This window comes from Chiroxiphia lanceolata, chromosome 7 (genome assembly GCF_009829145.1).
Source record: "Chiroxiphia lanceolata isolate bChiLan1 chromosome 7, bChiLan1.pri, whole genome shotgun sequence".
NCBI classification, from domain to species: Eukaryota; Metazoa; Chordata; class Aves; order Passeriformes; family Pipridae; genus Chiroxiphia; species Chiroxiphia lanceolata.
The window spans coordinates 15,546,833-15,564,423 of record NC_045643.1 but is presented as its reverse complement, the minus strand read 5'-3'; the positions used below and the strand labels follow the sequence as shown (position 1 = coordinate 15,564,423).

General features: G+C 37.9%; 1 protein-coding gene across 3 annotated transcripts in view; it reads right to left on the bottom strand.

Moving 5' to 3' along the window:
* Nucleotides 1–4,043: 4,043 nt before the first annotated feature.
* Nucleotides 4,044–17,591, bottom strand: part of CWC22 (CWC22 spliceosome associated protein homolog) — a 28,712-nt gene continuing 15,164 nt past the window's right edge. The window contains exons 15-21 of one of the 3 annotated variants that reach the window (XM_032693586.1): nucleotides 12,551–12,628; nucleotides 11,282–11,434; nucleotides 10,212–10,339; nucleotides 9,174–9,275; nucleotides 8,874–9,070; nucleotides 5,710–6,297; nucleotides 4,044–5,493 (exon numbers count right to left, since the gene is read on the bottom strand). In XM_032693586.1, coding sequence (XP_032549477.1) covers nucleotides 4,298–5,493; nucleotides 5,710–6,297; nucleotides 8,874–9,070; nucleotides 9,174–9,275; nucleotides 10,212–10,339; nucleotides 11,282–11,434; nucleotides 12,551–12,628 — 2,442 coding nt within the window. In that variant the 3' untranslated portion in view covers nucleotides 4,044–4,297. Of the gene's footprint in view, nucleotides 5,657–5,709; nucleotides 6,298–8,873; nucleotides 9,071–9,173; nucleotides 9,276–10,211; nucleotides 10,340–11,281; nucleotides 11,435–12,550; nucleotides 12,629–17,591 lie in introns of all 3 variants that reach the window. The other 2 variants (XM_032693585.1, XM_032693584.1) reach the window with 2 other exon arrangements.

Here is a 17,591-nt window from a genome sequence, read left to right as displayed (position 1 = left end):
TCACCTCACCTCCTTACCTGTCTTGGGCACCCGACACTGAAGACAAATTCTCTCATTTGTTGGAGCTTGGCATCCTCTTCCACATCCTTGCTCTCCCCCCCCCCCCCCCATTTTCTTAAGAAATGTTGCACCTTATTTTCTCCCACAAGAAAGATTTTGGGGCCCATTTTGTTTCATAAAATAATGGAAAAAGGGAAGTCAAAATGGACATAGCTTGAACAGTCAAAATGTGACAGTTAATTTTCTTAATGGACTTGTCTATTTTACAGGCTAACAAAACATTTTCCCCAACAACACTAAGGTTTTAAGCTGCACCCTCTCCCTTTGTTTTTTTAAGTTAGAAGAAAAAGTTTGATGACATTCATGAGTAGACAAGAAAAGAAAATCTCAGCTAAATTACAGCTTGAGGAAAACATAAAAAAAGCAGAACATCTTTGAACTGACCTCATTTTTCCAGTATATAAAGTAATACTTTGTTCATGACACTTTTAACCTACCAATTCATGTTTTATGTAGTTTTAATTAAAATACCCCTTTATTCTGCATTTTGACTTCGCCATTTCTTAAAAAATTATTTTGGCAAATTCAAAACAGCTTTAAAAAATATACTAAATCTAACTGAGAGTAAATTGAAGGACAAGTCTTCCTGCTCTCTGTATGTTATTAGAGTAAGTGAAGTGAATTCTCTGCTCACATAATAATAGACTCCTGCTTTTTTAGATACTCTGAGAAAATTAGCCTTATGCTTTCCTCAACAGTGAAAGATAAAGCAGTTTAAGAATGGTGAATGAAGACAAACCACTGTCTTCTTTTAAATTCACAATACCAATTTAATGACAGGGAGGCCCTTAAACTGTTATTGGAGCTTGAAGTGCCCACCCTAGCTCATGTATTTTTTGGGGGGCTGACAAGTACTAAGCTACTTTAGAGTACACCCTGCATTCACAATTTAAGAGTTATGTTACTGGAACCTTAAGTAAACTACAGAACACCATGCTCCTAGGTTAATATAACATACCATCGACATCCAGTTAGTACTAGTAGTAATATTAAAAATTGTGTTTGATCTTCAATATGTACATGATCTGATTGTAAAACTCATTAAACATAACACAAAAACACTTTTGTAGTAAGTAGTACTGAGGAGATGAACTGTCCACAATCTGAAGGCTGCAATATTGCTTATTGCAACTCAAATGGCTTTAGAAAGCAGGACCTGTAAATGGCAATTTTAAAGTATTTTAAACAAAGAGTGGACAGTTTTGTCTCAAAATTTATCTAACTGCTTTCATACTGTGAGGTTGCATTTTGATGATTTATGTAACAAAGTGGTCTAAACAGAGGTAGTCTTTTTTTTTTCTCCCTCAAAAAAACATGCTTTAGACTTGAGCATATGAATAACCAAGCTTCTCAGACCCTGCTCCAAATAAAATATAGTTACAGCACAGAATTACAGTTCTTACAAATACCACAAACACTTCTGTCAAGATTTATTCCTGCACGAATGGCAAATCTGCTGGGTGCGTCAGCAGCTCATCTCTCTAACACCTAACGCCACCACCGTGAGGAAATCCAGGATCTCAGCCAGGGAGTCCTGGCAAGATGGATGAAGCCTCTCTTGCTGTACCCATGGACCTGGATATTACAACCAGTTTTGAAAGGTACATTTTAAGCATGCAAGATCAGAACAGGTTCCTTCCCAAACGTCTCTTTGGTTCATAGCAGCTCAGTCCCAGCCGAGTCTGGAGGCTTCCTCTGTGAGCCACCCCCCTGCAAGAAGCCACGGCCAGGCTGTTTCAACTGTTCTTTGAAGTAACAAGGACTAACAACTGAACAAAACAGTGAAGAACATCACAGGACCTCCTCTTCTTCAAGTCTTTCAGCCAATACTGGAGCCAAACTCCAGTATTAATTATAGACTAGATGACTGAGTTACTCCTTTGCTGTGCTTCGACTACCATTAGCTGTTACTGCTGAGAAAAGCAAGCCCTGGATCCCTGCATGTCATTCAGCTCTTCAGTAACTCAGAAATGACCACCCCCAAAACTCCTATGGCACTGTGCAACTCTAGGAATACCCTCATTTTGAATACTACATTCTATTTTGACTTCTTTCTCTTGTAAAAAAAAATACAACTTTGACCTGCTGAGAGCATAAACAGTAAAAACAACAGCTACTTGAAACAGCTCAGTCTGTTAAATATCTGTTAATATTTCAAAAAATGAAAAAACAACCAACCAACCAAACATAAATTGTATATGCAGCAAAGACTCGAACTCAAGTCCTAATTTCATCCTCTCTCTGTTTTCTCAAAAGAGCACAGTATTTTTAGCCACTAGGGTGAAATAAGACAGAGAACTAGAGATGTTTAAGCTGGCATTTCCTGATCAGAATGTCTGAGATCAAGGGCTTCATTTTTTAATAAACATTTTGTTTTCACAGGTACTGTTTTAATGCATTTCCATTTATTAATGATGTCATTAACAAACTTTTTAACTTGACCAGAATATCTCAGAAGTTATGGGTTGATAAAAAATATGCTACTAAACCCATAACATAGGAAGGGAAGTATTACTCTAAATAAATTAAATAACCTTGTACGATTAAACCATCACAAAGTATTGATTATTTTCAATAATGTGCATAAACAGCTATCGAAGAAGCATAACAATCATCAGAATTCTTTTTAGAAAACATTCTTTCAAATTAAGTTTTCATGGATTTAACACACATTGCCAAAATGCACAAATCATTTTGAAAATGAGACGTGGGTTGGGCAAAAACCCAACAGTTTAAACATATACCGCATGATGCCACTTAAGTATTTTTAGATGCATGGCTTAACAAGATAGAAACCTTATTTTTTTGCAATATGAATTTATTTTCTATGCAAATGTTTTTGACTTAAAAGCTTTTATTACAAGAAAGGTTGCATAAATAAATTCTGTTAAATACAGAAAAAGAATTGAGACATTTTTCTTAGAAAAATGTGACAAGACTTAGGCAAAAGTGATCTATTTCCTTAGGAATGGTTTTATTTTCTGTTATAAAACAGCTCAAATATATTTCTTATGCTTTATAGAAGATGAAATATGATTTACACATGAAATGTGTAAGTTCTCATATGTCCAGCAATTGTGTTAATTTCACAAATTAAAAAAGAAAAATGTAGTTATATAGCTTCAACAACTGCATAATGTTCAACCATCACCTCTCTCTCCTACCAACCATGCCCACACTATTTCCTATTTCACCTCAGAAGACTTTCCATATTTTTCTTAGCTATTTACTGTTGAGAATTAGAGCCTTAACCAGATGATTTTGATTAATTTCTCATGCAATCAAGGTAGACAGAGCTCGTTGGTCCACATGACTTCAGACAGAACAATTTTACACTATAAACTGCTGCAGCAACTGAGTGTTGCTTTTTTATTTTAAACTTTGCTTCCAATGAGCTTGAGCATTTCAACCCCTGTAGTTCAAAACGTCTAAAAAGACTTGAAACACCTCTTATTTTGCTTACTTTTTATATACTGGGAAAGATGTTCCTTAAACAACTCCTTTGTAGTGCTAGAGTTGAAGTCTATGACTTTAAAATCAAATTCATAGTTAAAAAAATAAAAACCAAACTAATAATTTTCCCCCCTAAGATCCCAAGTGTAACTCGCTCAGGATGTCACAATATCAAAAAACATTGTGAAAAGTAACAGAACAAGTTGACACACTTTCACATGTGACATTTAAAACAGCAACACTGGGGTTTCAATTTAAAAAAATCTTAATTTAAAAAAATCAACTGAAGTATTTACTGAAATTTTTTTCATATTTGTATAGTTGGAAGAATATACACATATAGAATGCCTGTTTGAAAATTTTTCTAAAGTTTCCTCATGTAACATTCACACTGTAATCTGAAATTTGTTGTTTATCACCCCAGCCTCAGCATGTAGCTTTGAATTAACAAGCAAAATTAAAAAACTATGTTTTTTTTTTACTGTAAAGTTACAATTACAAATACTTAAAACTAAGTGACAAAACACCCATTTTGCTGATATCTTAATGGTTTTATTCACAAAATAAAGAGGTTTGTCTTTCCCAAGGAAGAACTTAACAGAAAGACTTAATGATACATAATATAAAAAAGTGGTACAGAAAATTTGAAAAAGTCTGGTAAAATTTACAAATGCAAACTATCACTTTGTACAAAATCTTTTTTTAAAGAAAGTTCAGTAATAGATTTTAAAATACAGTCTTAACAGCTCAGAAACATACATTTATGTCAAACTGTGGTTGGCCTTCATTTTCGCCTGTGTGGGGAATTCTCCCTTTGTCTGTCCTCATTCCTCCTGCATTCCCTCTCCTCGTTCCTCCTGCATTCCCTCTCCTCGTTCCTCCTGCATTCCCTCTCCTCGTTCCTCCTGCATTCCCTCTCCTCGTTCCTCCTGCATTCCCTCTCCTCGTTCCTCCTGGGCTCCCTCTCCTCGTTCCTCCTGGGCTCCCTCTCCTCGTTCCTCCTGGGCTCCCTCTCCTCGTTCCTCCTGGGCTCCCTCTCCTCGTTCCTCCTGGGCTCCCTCTCCTCGTTCCTCCTGGGCTCCCTCTCCTCGTTCCTCCTGGGCTCCCTCTCCTCGTTCCTCCTGGGCTCCCTCTCCTCGTTCCTCCTGGGCTCCCTCTCCTCGTTCCTCCTGGGCTCCCTCTCCTCGTTCCTCCTGGGCTCCCTCTCCTCGTTCCTCCTGGGCTCCCTGTCCTCGTTCCTCCTGGGCTCCCTGTCCTCGTTCCTCCTGGGCTCCCTCTCCTCGTTCCTCCTGGGCTCCCTCTCCTCGTTCCTCCTGGGCTCCCTCTCCTCGTCCCTCCTGGATTCCCTCTCCTCGTCCCTCCTGGATTCCCTCTCCTCGTCCCTCCTGGATTCCCTCTCCTCGTCCCTCCTGGATTCCCTCTCCTCGTCCCTCCTGGATTCCCTCTCCTCGTCCCTCCTGGACTCCCTCTCCTCGTCCCTCCTGGATTCCCTCTCCTCGTCCCTCCTGGACTCCCTCTCCTCGTTCCTCCTGGGCTCCCTCTCCTCGTCCCTCCTGGACTCCCTCACCTCATTCCACCTGGATTCCCTCTCCTCGTCCCTCCTGGACTCCCTCACCTCATTCCGCCTGGATTCCCTGTCCTCATTCCTCCTGGGCTCCCTCTCCTCGTCTCTTCTGGACTCCCTGTCCTCGTTCCTCCTGGGCTCCCTCTCCTCGTTCCTCCTGGATTCCCTCTCCTCGTTCCTCCTGGACTCCCTCTCCTCGTTCCTCCTGGACTCCCTCTCCTCGTTCCTCCTGGACTCCCTCTCCTCGTTCCTCCTGAGCTCCCTCTCCTCGTTCCTCCTGGATTCCCTCTCCTCGTTCCTCCTGGATTCCCTCTCCTCGTTCCGCCTGGATTCCCTTTCCTCGTCCCGCCTGGATTCCCTCTCCTCGTCCCTCCTGGATTCCCTCTCCTCGTCCCGCCTGGATTCCCTCTCCTCGTCTCTCCTGGGCTCCCTCTCCTCGTTCCTCCTGAGCTCCCTCTCCTCGTTCCTCCTGAGCTCCCTCTCCTCGTTCCTCCTGAGCTCCCTCTCCTTGTTCACCCTGGACTCCCTGTCCTCGTCCCTCCTGGGCTCCCTCTCCTTGTTCCTCCTGGATTCCCTGTCCTCGTCCCTTCTGGACTCCCTCTCCTCGTTCCTCCTGAGCTCCCGCTCCTCATTCCTCCTGGGCTCCCGCTCCTCATTCCTCCTGGATTCCCTGTCCTCGTTCTCCCTGGGTTCCCTGTACTGCTCAGAGTAGCGGCCGTACTTCTCCCGGTGTTTCTCTGAACCATTTCTGTACCGGTCCTCTTGTTCCTCCTCTCCCGGACTCGAATGGTCACGGTCTCTCTCTCTGGATTTCGATCTTTCTCTTTTTCTACTGCGATGTCCATTATCTTTGCTCCAGTGTCTGTAATTTTCATCATCAGACAAAGAGGCTCTTCTGTCTGCTTTCTTAACTTTTGAATTACTGTGTTTATTTTCTAGATCCTTAGTTCTGTCATGGTTCCTATCTTTTCCACTATGGTAACCATCTCTGCCATTGGACTCATCTCTGTGATGATATTTTGACACATCATCTCTGTGTGATTCTCTTAAATGTCGGTGATTTCTTTCTGATTTGCTCTCAGTATCACTTCTTTCCTCTTGATGCCTCCTTCCCATTTTCTTTTCAACGGATTTCCTTTTCCTTTCTTGCTTTTTCCTGGAAACTTTATTGGATTCTCTATTTTTCTTCTGTGTTCTCCTTCTTCTGGTTTTAGAAACATCTGAAATTATAACAAATTATGGGACTAAGATTGCATTTTAATTTAATATATTTAACTTATTAAAGTACAAATAAAATCGTAGAGAGCTATTTTTTTTGTCAAAAAAAATTGTGTGTGCATTTTATAAGGACAAAAGTTCCAAAATAATGAACTCTGATTTTTATCCCTTAGCTCTCTGCAAGTGATGCCTGTCTTTTGAAAACCTCCACCTGCCATCATCCTCTTGTTGACTTGATACAAAATGAGCACGCATAGGCTGTAAAGTTATACATCGAAGCACTCTCACAAATAATCTTTTTTCCCAGACTATCCAGTCTCAAAATCATTTACTCTTCCTGGAAAAGCTTCTCAGTCAATGGAGATTAAAAACAGCAGATGGGAAAAAATCTCCAACACTATCCTATGTGGAAATAGAGGGATGATGAAATGGCTTGAGATAATGGTACTGCAGCAATGTAACAATGGCCCTCGGGCTCAGTTTTTCAGGAGAAGTAGTGACAGCTTTGTCAACAAGATTAACTTCTGTATTTCTAAATACACAGCAATGCTCATCTCAGTAGAAGAGGCCTTACTTTTCCTGTTTGCTCTTTATTAGGGACCTCCAGATTCCACCTGACAGTATTTATCACTAACTGCCATTTAGAATAACCATTAATTCACCTTATTGTATGAACTATAGTATCACATCAGCTTTTGAAAATATCACAGCCATAAACTGACTACTATGTATAACATCTGAGTTCTACAGCAGTTTTCTAGTCTCATGTCTGAACTAAGGCTTTCTGACATTCTGACAAATGCAATGATGGATCAATTCAGATACATTATAATGCATTAAGTTTTTTGAACAGTGTTTTCCATACTATTTTACATCCACCAGAATGCAGAAAACGACCCAAGAAAGTAAACAGAAAAGAACCAGCTGCTTTGATAACAGATAAATTTCATCCTCTGCTGGACCTGTTTTGGTTAGAAGTACCTCCCCAGAGCAGTGCTGAGCTGAGCTGAGCTAGCTGATGAAGTCCCAAACATTAACTGGCAGTAAGACAGTAACCTCTAATTTAGCTGTATGCTCAATTTCTCAGTTTCTAATTAGCAGGTTTTCTATTTTTCTCTTATACACTGCACTGTTAAAACACTGAAATACTGCAGCACATTCCTCTGAAAAATGCCTTTTAACTCTTCCAAGATATTTTACAGATTTAAAAAGCTGCAAACACAGGAAGACTTGGAATTATAACCAGTAATGGGCCTCAACTAAGTTTACCATTAGAGTACAGTTATTTCCAATTAATGTTTTGATCAATGTATTACAGTACACAAGAACCTGAAAAAGAAAAGTGAAACCAGGCTGCAAAGGTATCAAGATTCAAATTTTAATAAATATGTTCCTGAATGGAAAAAAGGCAAGTAGGAGAAGCCATGGTCCTAAACTTTGAAAAATAAGTGTTCACACCGGCAGACTGCAGACTCAGTTGGTTTGTCACTAAGGACTTCCCCCTCTGGTTCCTATCAAGCAGTTCAGCAGAGCCATCTGGCTCTGTGCTGAACCAGTGCCTCCTCTGACCCTGTTTGACTGTGGCCTCCTCTAGTGCTGTCGTCATTAATGCGATTAGTGCGATGACACACAACCCAGACTCCTGTGCACTAAGACTGTGATGGAGAACTAAAGTGCATTTCCAAAGCATGAGCAGTTCATACTGCTTTTATTTTATAAATCAACACTTTCACTTCAAAGGCACATAATAAACCAAATTAACTTCAAATCAGCAAACCTCTGTACTGCAGGAAGTCATGCTGTGCTATCATCTGCTCATGTGTATATACTGGGGGAGACTGCACACACTAACTCATACTAGCATGTACTTTAAAGACTAAGCAGAGTTTATGACAATTCATGTAAGATAAAGGTTCTACATCATCAGGATGGTATAAGATGCTAAATGCTAATTATAATGCATAAAAATACTAAGTTGTTGGCAAAAGCTAATTCTTCCTTGGAGATTTCTCTGCAGACAAGAACCTTCACAGTATCACCACACAAACTCTTCCTGAAGAAGAGGAATTAGAAATGGAGCCTAGAACTGAAGAAAGTAATTTTAGACTCATGAAGAAGCACATATTTACTGGGAAGGACACGAGTAGTATCAAGCTCACTCAGTCAAGCCAAGCAAAACAGAGTTGTGGACATGAGTCTCTACAGTTCACCAGTAAACATCCCACAGAGACATTAATAGGGAATGACTAATTCCTCCATTCTCCAATAAACTGAGATCATAGGAGTATGCAACAGGTATCAACTGGGTAAAAAAAGTAATCTACAAAACAATGTTTCTCAGACATTTAAGTCTCTAAAAATGGAACTCAGTTTTTCTAAATTAAAAAATAAATTTCCATGAGCAATATTTAATATTTTAAAACTAAGTTAAAAATGATTAGATTTTAAAGCAGAGAAATTAACACTGTTTATAGCCAGGTTTTCCTTAAAACAAGCATATACAGAAACAGAAACAAACAGATGTAAATAAACAGAAGTAAAAGAGAAGTAAATAGTTATACAGCTAATGTTTAAGTACCTGAGTCACTGCTGCTGTCACTGCTAGATGAAGAGTCACTGCTGCTGGATGACTCTGAGCTAGTACTGCTGCTGTCAGAATCAGAATCGGAGGAAGAGTCTGTCTCTGAAGATGAAGAGGAATCCGATGACTCAACATTTTGCTTCTGTGTCATAATTAACTTCGGTGCATTTTTAAGATGCTCCCGTAATTCATCCCTAATTAGCAAAAAAAAAAAATTTGTTTTTCAACTTTATTTTTTTGTTCACAGGGGGGAGGGAAGATGAAGAAAGTGAATATCAAATCAGAAGTGTTCCTCACGTTAGTCCTCCAAGGCCAATAGAAGTGAAGAAATTGATGGCAAAGCGAGTGTTTCTTGGGTTATCCCGAGGCAATAATCCCTCAAAGAACGGCTGCAGTGTCCTGATGGAAACAAACATCTAAATTAAACACCATGCCAGCTCAGCACTCTCACTGACATCAAGAAACTGAAAAAAGAAACTGTATGGATCTCCACAGGAGAGCAAGGTTTCTCTTCATGTATTTTTCAACACTTTCATTGTTTGCATCTATGATGGATCTAATCAAACGCTATTTAAAAATTTGCTCTTTTATGAAAAGCAAACTTCTTCACACACAGAATTGCTACATACTGACAGATCATGTGAAGCCTTTAAGTGACCTGTGAAATTGCAGCAGCCTGTGACAGCACAGGATAATGTGCACTGACTGAGAAGGTCAAAGATGTATGTACCTATGTTGAAACTCCATTATACAGGGCTTTAAGTATAGTTTCAAATTTAAGTTTACAAGAGCTAAATCATCTACCAAATACTTCATCATACACAGAAGAAATGCCAACTTAGAGGGAACAGCTCAAGCAATTGAAAGTAACATTGCCAGAATGCAATGCATTAAATCCCAGAGTTAAAAGAATGTGCTATTTACACTACACTTAAAGATAAGCAACTGATCCTAGAAAATAATTGTGTGGGTTTTTTCTAATTTTTGTCAGAAAGAGAAGCCGTAGTGTCATTTAATATGCAGCTATATAGCTGACAGTATATAAAAATAAACTCACACTTGGAAAATTCTTACACAAAGATGAATATCATTATGGGGGGCGAGAGGGGGAAGAGATATCTTGCAAACAGTCATGCACATAATTGAACCCAAAATGATGGCAATACACTCTGCTTAATATGACTCTTTGCAATGACTAAATCTATACATGAACTTATTCTTGAAGTACTGCAGCTACAGAACTTAGCTGAACTTGAACACAGAGTTCTTATCTGTACTTTTTCAGATAAAGGAGCTCATTAAATTCACAGTTTTGAAAATAAAATTTCTACTTACCCATCTTTTAATCTTGCATTTAAATTAGGAAGCCCCATATATTCACTGAGTTCCTGAAAGAATATTTTGACGAAAATTCTACTGGAGGATGTGGTAGTTTCTTCACTCAGTATTATACATTCGAGGACCTGAAAACGTTTAGAAAAATATAAACCCTTAAGTTTAAACATACATTCTTTTATTTATCTTGAAAATTTTGTTAGAAATAACAAATAAAGACTGATTTTTATTTCTTTTTTTTTTCAAAAGACCATGAATTCTATGATTTCTAGTCAAGACTGTCTTTCTCAAAAATTCTTTTCTACCACCTGGGAGTGGCTTCTGATTACATTTATGCTAGTAATTCTTTAAGGATTTCTTTCATCTACGAAAGCTCCATAAGAGAAAATCAGGTGTGTGAACTTCTGGGAAGTTAGAGATTTGGGACTTAAGTACTAAAGAGGTAAAATATTTGGACTGACTTATGTGTGCCTGAAGAATGACAATTAGACTAGGCTATGAAACAAGAATAAAATGATTCGAAAAGAGAAGTTACCCTATATTTATTTCTTCATTTTTTAATGTTATTATATCTCAGATATAATATTATTATTATATATATGTTATTTTATCTCAGATGTTATTATTTTAATGTTATTATATCTCAGAATGCAAGATTGCTTTTATTTATATGGTACTTAAATCATAATATGGCAACATTTTTAAAAGTCTTATAATTCTACACAACTTTTAATTTAATATATCAAAAGTTAAAAATTCTTTTCTAAAAGATGTACATTTTAATCAACCAATTCCAGCTGAGTTCCATAAAGTAACAGCTTAAATCAACTGCTGAAAAATGGGGAGGAAGAATTATGATGCAGAAGAAGCAAAAAGAGGAGATGGAACCAACCAGAATTGTTCAACAGTGTCTGAGAAGATACTTAACATAATCCAGTTTGCTACAAGTACAAGTAGTTCCAAATTGCAGAACAAATACTAGAACTAATACATTATATATTATTGTGGAGTACTGGAGATTAACTCTTGAAAAAGAAATCTATGACAATAGCTCTTTGTTTTTAACTTACACTCCAGGGAATTGAATCAGTGTATAGTAGATGAGCAAACATCTTGGCAACATTCCTCAGTTTGTTCGTTTCCAAACGATGAATGGTATCATATTGTTCTTTGAAAATAGCTTCAAAGGATTCCATGTATTCTTTTTTTAACATGCAGAAACGCTGAGACAAAATTGTACAATTTAAACAACCAGATAAAACAAAATACTAAATATGCAAATAATCTACATGTAAGTGACCTAATGGTGTGAATATTTACTGCAAAATTTCCTTTTTAAATAACCCTTGGAGGAAGAGAAAACACATTCAAATGGATATATTTTATTGCTTTGAGCAGTTGTCAGAACAAGAAACTCATCTGCATTGCAAAGTAGTAATTATAAATTTTGAACTACAGCAAATTATCCAGCAATTTGTTTTACTTCTATACATCCAGTATTTTCACCAGATATAACCCCAGTTTTTTCATGACATTACTGAATAACTATTTCAATTTAGAGAAGCAGCAGGAAACACAGAGGTTAAGATATTTTGGATCTAAACATTCCAAAGAACATGGAAATAAAAATTTATATTCATCTGAACATGCAGATTCGTATGGTTAGTGCTTTGTAACTGACTGTCAGCAGATGGATTTCCTCAAGTACTGGATCACAAATACAGATGAGAAAAAACACTCCCTTTCAGCATAACTTGCCCCCTTTAGAATACAAGTATTTAATCTTAACTCTTCAGATCTGTCAATATTATTGATAAGAAATCACTGCAATTAAATTAGCAGTTAGTTACACAAAACCAGAGAGTTAGCTGTTAATTGAAAAGCAAACAAAACACTCACAGGCCCGGGACAGTAAGTATTCAATCTTGCGCTCTAAATTAGTCCTACTAAGCAGTTCTGAAAGAAGTGGTAAATGACAAGTCTCCAAAATTAATATTCAGCACTGTAAAAAGGCTATTTTCTGGTGACTCATAATACTTTTGTCTTTTTAGTACCATTTCTTTGCCACTGATTTATTGTTTTACCATAATGAGGAAAAAAAAGGAAGGCAAAATAAGCAAACTATAAAGGGAAAATGAGTTCTCTCATTCTGCATTCACTATGCTTATTAAAACGTTAATTCAATCCACTAACACAATTAAATAACATAAGCATTTTCAGAATGATAAAAAGGCTATTAGTTTTATTTATCCATTAAAACTTAAGTTTGACACAGAAAAAGTAGAGTAAACCAACGAAATTTTCTATCATAAAGTGTAAAATTTTAAAACAGAACTCACCCCAGCCAGTAACCCAAAGAATTTCTCATATGTTCTTTGCTGAGCACAGCAGTCAAGTATCATATTGCAGAGTTCTTTCTGGGTTATGGAAAAAAAAAATATTTCTTTAGGTAAATTCACTGTAGCAGCAAAAACCCCATCACTAAGTACCAAATAATTGAAGAAAGCCTTACACAAGTACGAGCTTTGAAACGAGCATTTACATAAAACTTCATTGTGACACCAGTAGTTTTGTGAATTCCTCTGGGATGTGAATATGAACTTTTGCCCTTCAAATTTCCTCTAACACACTGTGTATCTAATAAAAAAAAAGTCAGAACTCATTTACAAACTGACTTTACCACAGTGAAAAAAGGAGATATAAGATAAAAGGTAAGGTTTTGAGGGCTTTTTTGGTGGTTTTGTTTTTTTTGTGTGGTGCTTGGTTTTTTTGGTTTTGTTTTTTGGGTTTTTAGTTCGTTTTAAATAGCACCAATTCCTGCATTTATGGAAAATGAAAACTCTTCACAACTTTCAAATGTCAAAATGGCTTACAGACAAGCCACTTGAAAACACCATGTGCATGGTTAGCAGTGTATTTCTAAAATCAGAAGTATCTGTAGTTTTTGGTACATACTAATACCTTTAACTATTCAACCATTGTTTTCCTGACAAGCTTCTGCAAGCAAAAGGCTGCATTACAGTGCAGTTGCTTCAGTCCTGAGGGTGATGTTCAGAAAGACTAAACTCAACCCTGGGAGGCGAACATGCCTAGACTTACTCTATAACAGAGAGAACAAGAGGAACTTTTCTAAAGCAGCTGTTTTAGGCTCATATTCAGAATCACCCTTTAGAAAAGCATCTCTCCTTGCCTAGGAAGAAGCAGAGGAAGCCTAGCTAGATTAGTCTCCCAAAACTTTTGTGCATCCCCCCTCATCGACAGCCTGCCTTTCATTTTCCCGTCTCCATGGTGAACACAGATGTAAGCAACAGAAGATGCTCTCCTTCCCTTACACCAACTACCTGGAACAGTTAGTCCAGTCTTTCTGGAATACAGACTGTCTCCCTTTCTCCTTGTCTCCCAATACCATCACCCCAAGATCATTATCGGATCAACCTCTGGCAGCTTCCTCCTCCTCCTCTTTCACACGTCCCAACCCAAGAACCAGAGGGAAACACAGGGATGGATTCTGCTCTGTACCCTCCCCTCTAGGACCAGCACCCTCCACTGGCTGAGAGCAGTGAGCCAGGCAAGTAAGCCCACGTGAGTTTAAAACCAAACTTATTCCCCCACTATGCAAGTTACAGATTGTAATACAGCTAGGAATTGGTTTAGGGTACATTTGGAAACATTTATTAAGAAAAGTGAAAAAAGCATTTTTATATAAATTAACAGCCATGAAACACACAATGCTTGAACTGCATTGCAGTTTTTCCCCATTTCCATTTTTTTTTCTATTACCGTTTTCTCATTAAGACCAATTCCACAGCATAATCCAATTTATGACACTTCCAAATATGTTTCTGGCTGTCAGTCACGTATCTTTCATTATTGATTTAATTTCTCTTTAAACTAATATTAACATTCCCATAGAAAAGGATGATTTCAAGTGTTTTGTTCTCACACCAATTTACTGTAGCATATACTAGATTTCATATTCTCCCACTTGTGCCACTCTTCCAAGTATATATTCAGAAGAAACATTTTTGCCCATCATAAAAACTCAAAACAATTAAAAGGCCAACCATGCTGAACAAGAAAAAAAAAATACTCCCCCAAATAAAAAGGCAGTAATGTACCAAATAAACTTACAGATGTGTTTGAAGGCATTCCTTTTAACACTGTCACACTCTGTTAGTGTGATGTATTAAAATGCATATCAATTTTTTATATTATCCCATTTTATAGGATTGCTGCAGTTAATCAGTTTTTAAACAATAAAAAGGGTAAAGTGCTGATGTCACTGTTAATAACATCAGGAAGACTTGAAAAACAAATTACTTTTCTTCCTCATCTTAAATGCAATTATAATGTTGGTATCCCCTGTGGTTTACAGTAATTAAATATTTTAACATTTTAATTAAATATTACAAAGATTTCTAGGAGGGTATCTTGAATATCCACATGCATGAAAACAGATTTGCCCATAAAGACATTCTTGCTAGTGTTATCTAAACAACTCGAGGCTAAGTTTAGGGTAACTGTCTTCCAGATTTAAAATTAACAAACTTTACAATTACTTTTTTTTTTTTTGAGAGATGAGACAAGTTCAGATGGCAATTCCAGCTTAATTTCCAGCTTCAAAGGTTAGTTAACTCATTTCTGTACTCCCAATGATGTTTATGGCAGGAAGAGCCTGTGTTATTTAGCCCATCATTTGTTTTGAAGAACGGAATGAATTTGTTCCCCAATTTTACAGGCAATTCATATATTGTGTTCAACAATTTTCATTCAATGCTCAGCAAGTGACTACTCAACTTAGTTAAGAAAGTATGTATAGCTATCCAGTCATGAAATAAACCACTTCAAAAATACCTGTCATCTCATACAGATGGTGAATGATCTTTTGTGAAGATCTTGAATTTATCATTGCACCATGGATAACAACAGCACTTCCCAAAACTGCTAAGAGAGAAGATAAAGAGAACAGCTCCCTCTAAATGCACTGCACTTCTCACACTTCTCCCTAAACATTTCCAACTAGCTCTTACCCAAACAGAGCAACGGTTTAGATGAACCATGGTTCCACCTAACATGGCAACTATCATCATACATTTGAAGATGCTAAAGGGTAAGCCGGGAAAAGACAAAAACATTGGACTTGGTTTTTTTTCCCAGTTTTACCATTTTAAAAACAAGCACACCCTGCCCAGTCTATATGCTCTCAGCTTCACCCAAAGGCTATGTTCACTGCAGACAGAGAGCCAAAGTAACTCAGCTTTCTCACTCCCTTCTGATCATGGGTTCCTTTTTACAGCTAGTACTTCCCCCCATCATCTCCCCCCTACCTTTCTCCCCTCATTTTTTGCAATTTCTTTAAGATCTGCATTCAGCTAAGACTGGAATTTTGGAGTTGCCCCACAGGCTGAGGAGACCTCCTTCATGAGGAGTCTCTACTCCCCTCCCTAGCCGGCAGGGATGCCATCTGCAGCTCCCCTCCCTTCCCAGCCCCATGGCTCTGTTCCATCCATTGCATACACAAACTGAAACCACCACGAGACATCCCCACCCAGTAAGCTAACACAGCTTCTTGAAATAGAAAACTATCAATGCCAACCCTCGGTTTCTAGGAGTTTCTTCACAGAGCTAAAGGAATTGATTTGCTGGGAGCAAACCTAGTGAAGGACATAGGTTCATTTAAATCAACATGAAACTGGAATTATGTGAAATGAGTGCCTTGCATTTTATATATGTGCACTGCTTTTACGGACTCTAAATTTTTCCTTTTTTCTCTTTCATTTCACTGAAGTGTATTTAACTTCCTCTGACTACCCTAAAGCTTTGCTTACTGCTGCATATTTTAATATGTGTAACAACCACACAGGCCTATTTTTTCCAGCATCTCTGCTCGTTTTCTTCCTTATTTGTCAAATTACCACATGGAGCCAAGGCTGGCAAAGCTATGGAAGGTGTTCCAGTAGCAGGTGGCCTCTCTGCAAACTACATGCAGTGTTTTTGGCAGCTACTACACTGTCTCCAGGTCTGTCCCATGGTCAGCTAACAGTCTTCCTCAACTTTCGTCCCTTTATTTACCATTTTTTACCCCAACTTGTTCTATGTTTAGAGCAACATATGCTTAAAGCTGAATATGGTAATCAAAAATCTTGCATAAATCAGAGTTAACATTTTACACAGGAATCATTAACTGGATATAAGCATAGATATACTTTTCATTCATGCTGTTACAAGTCTGCAACACACAAACACGCACAAAAGAGGCTAGTGAAATAACACATAAAAGCCCCACAGTATTTCTTTCTTTCCACCTGAAGGCTACACATGCAAGACTTCATTTTAAGTGATTTCACTAAGGTAATCTGAGCAATTCCATCCCCTTAGGTTAAATGCATGCATACATACATGCTTAGAAGATCAAAGTCTAGTCAGAATTCTAGCTAATGCTTGCTATCAGTAACACACAAATACAAGCTTATTCTGTACGGATTCTACATCTTGATTTTCTAAACATCAACATATACCACAATATGGCTTGTACATGCTTTTTTCTTAATTGATAAATTATGAAAATTCAGATTGATTCTACATCTCAGGCCCATGAAAAGTCCTGCTTCAGAAGACAGGAAATCTACCTGAGGATGAGCACCTTTTACAGGCAGTAGCAACTCTGTGAACTAATCATGGTGCAGATGCCAAACCCACCAGTTGCAATACTCTCCAAATTAGAAAGGAAAGCAATGCATCGAAGAAATCATTCATTTGACCTGAACAGAATTATCAGCTTTAGACCATCCCACTTTACACCAGTTTCCTGAACAATATTTTCACTGAATGTCAAGTCAACGTAAGTACTTCTGTTATCTTCAAGACTCAAAGCATAAATAACACAAGAGACACTGACACTCCCACCCCTCCAACTAGGGTTGCTTTGAGCAAGTGACACCATCCTGTAAAAATGAAGATGTGTCAGATGCACACGTAATTCTTTCAAGAAGGCTGTGCCTACAATAATTTTTCTCATTTCAAGTAAAAAAAAAAAAAATTAAAAAAAAATCCCATGACCCATTACTTTTGTCTGGGATACCAGATTGAGGGGTAGATATAGAAGAGGCTCTAACTTGAGCGAAGTTTCAAGCACTGCTGTAGACAAATTTAGTCCTTATCACAAGTAAAAAAATGAAAAGCCTAAAAGCCAAACCCTTTTAGGCACACTTTCAAAGAGCAAGAACAATGTATGGTTGGTTTAATTTTTTGGTTGTCCCCACCACCCTTGAGGGAGACTGGGCAACAAGTCATGACATTTCCATCTTCAAAAAAAAGAAAGAAAAAAGGAAAAAACCCCCTATATTCCTAATGTACATTTTCTTAAAGAAGGATCAATTC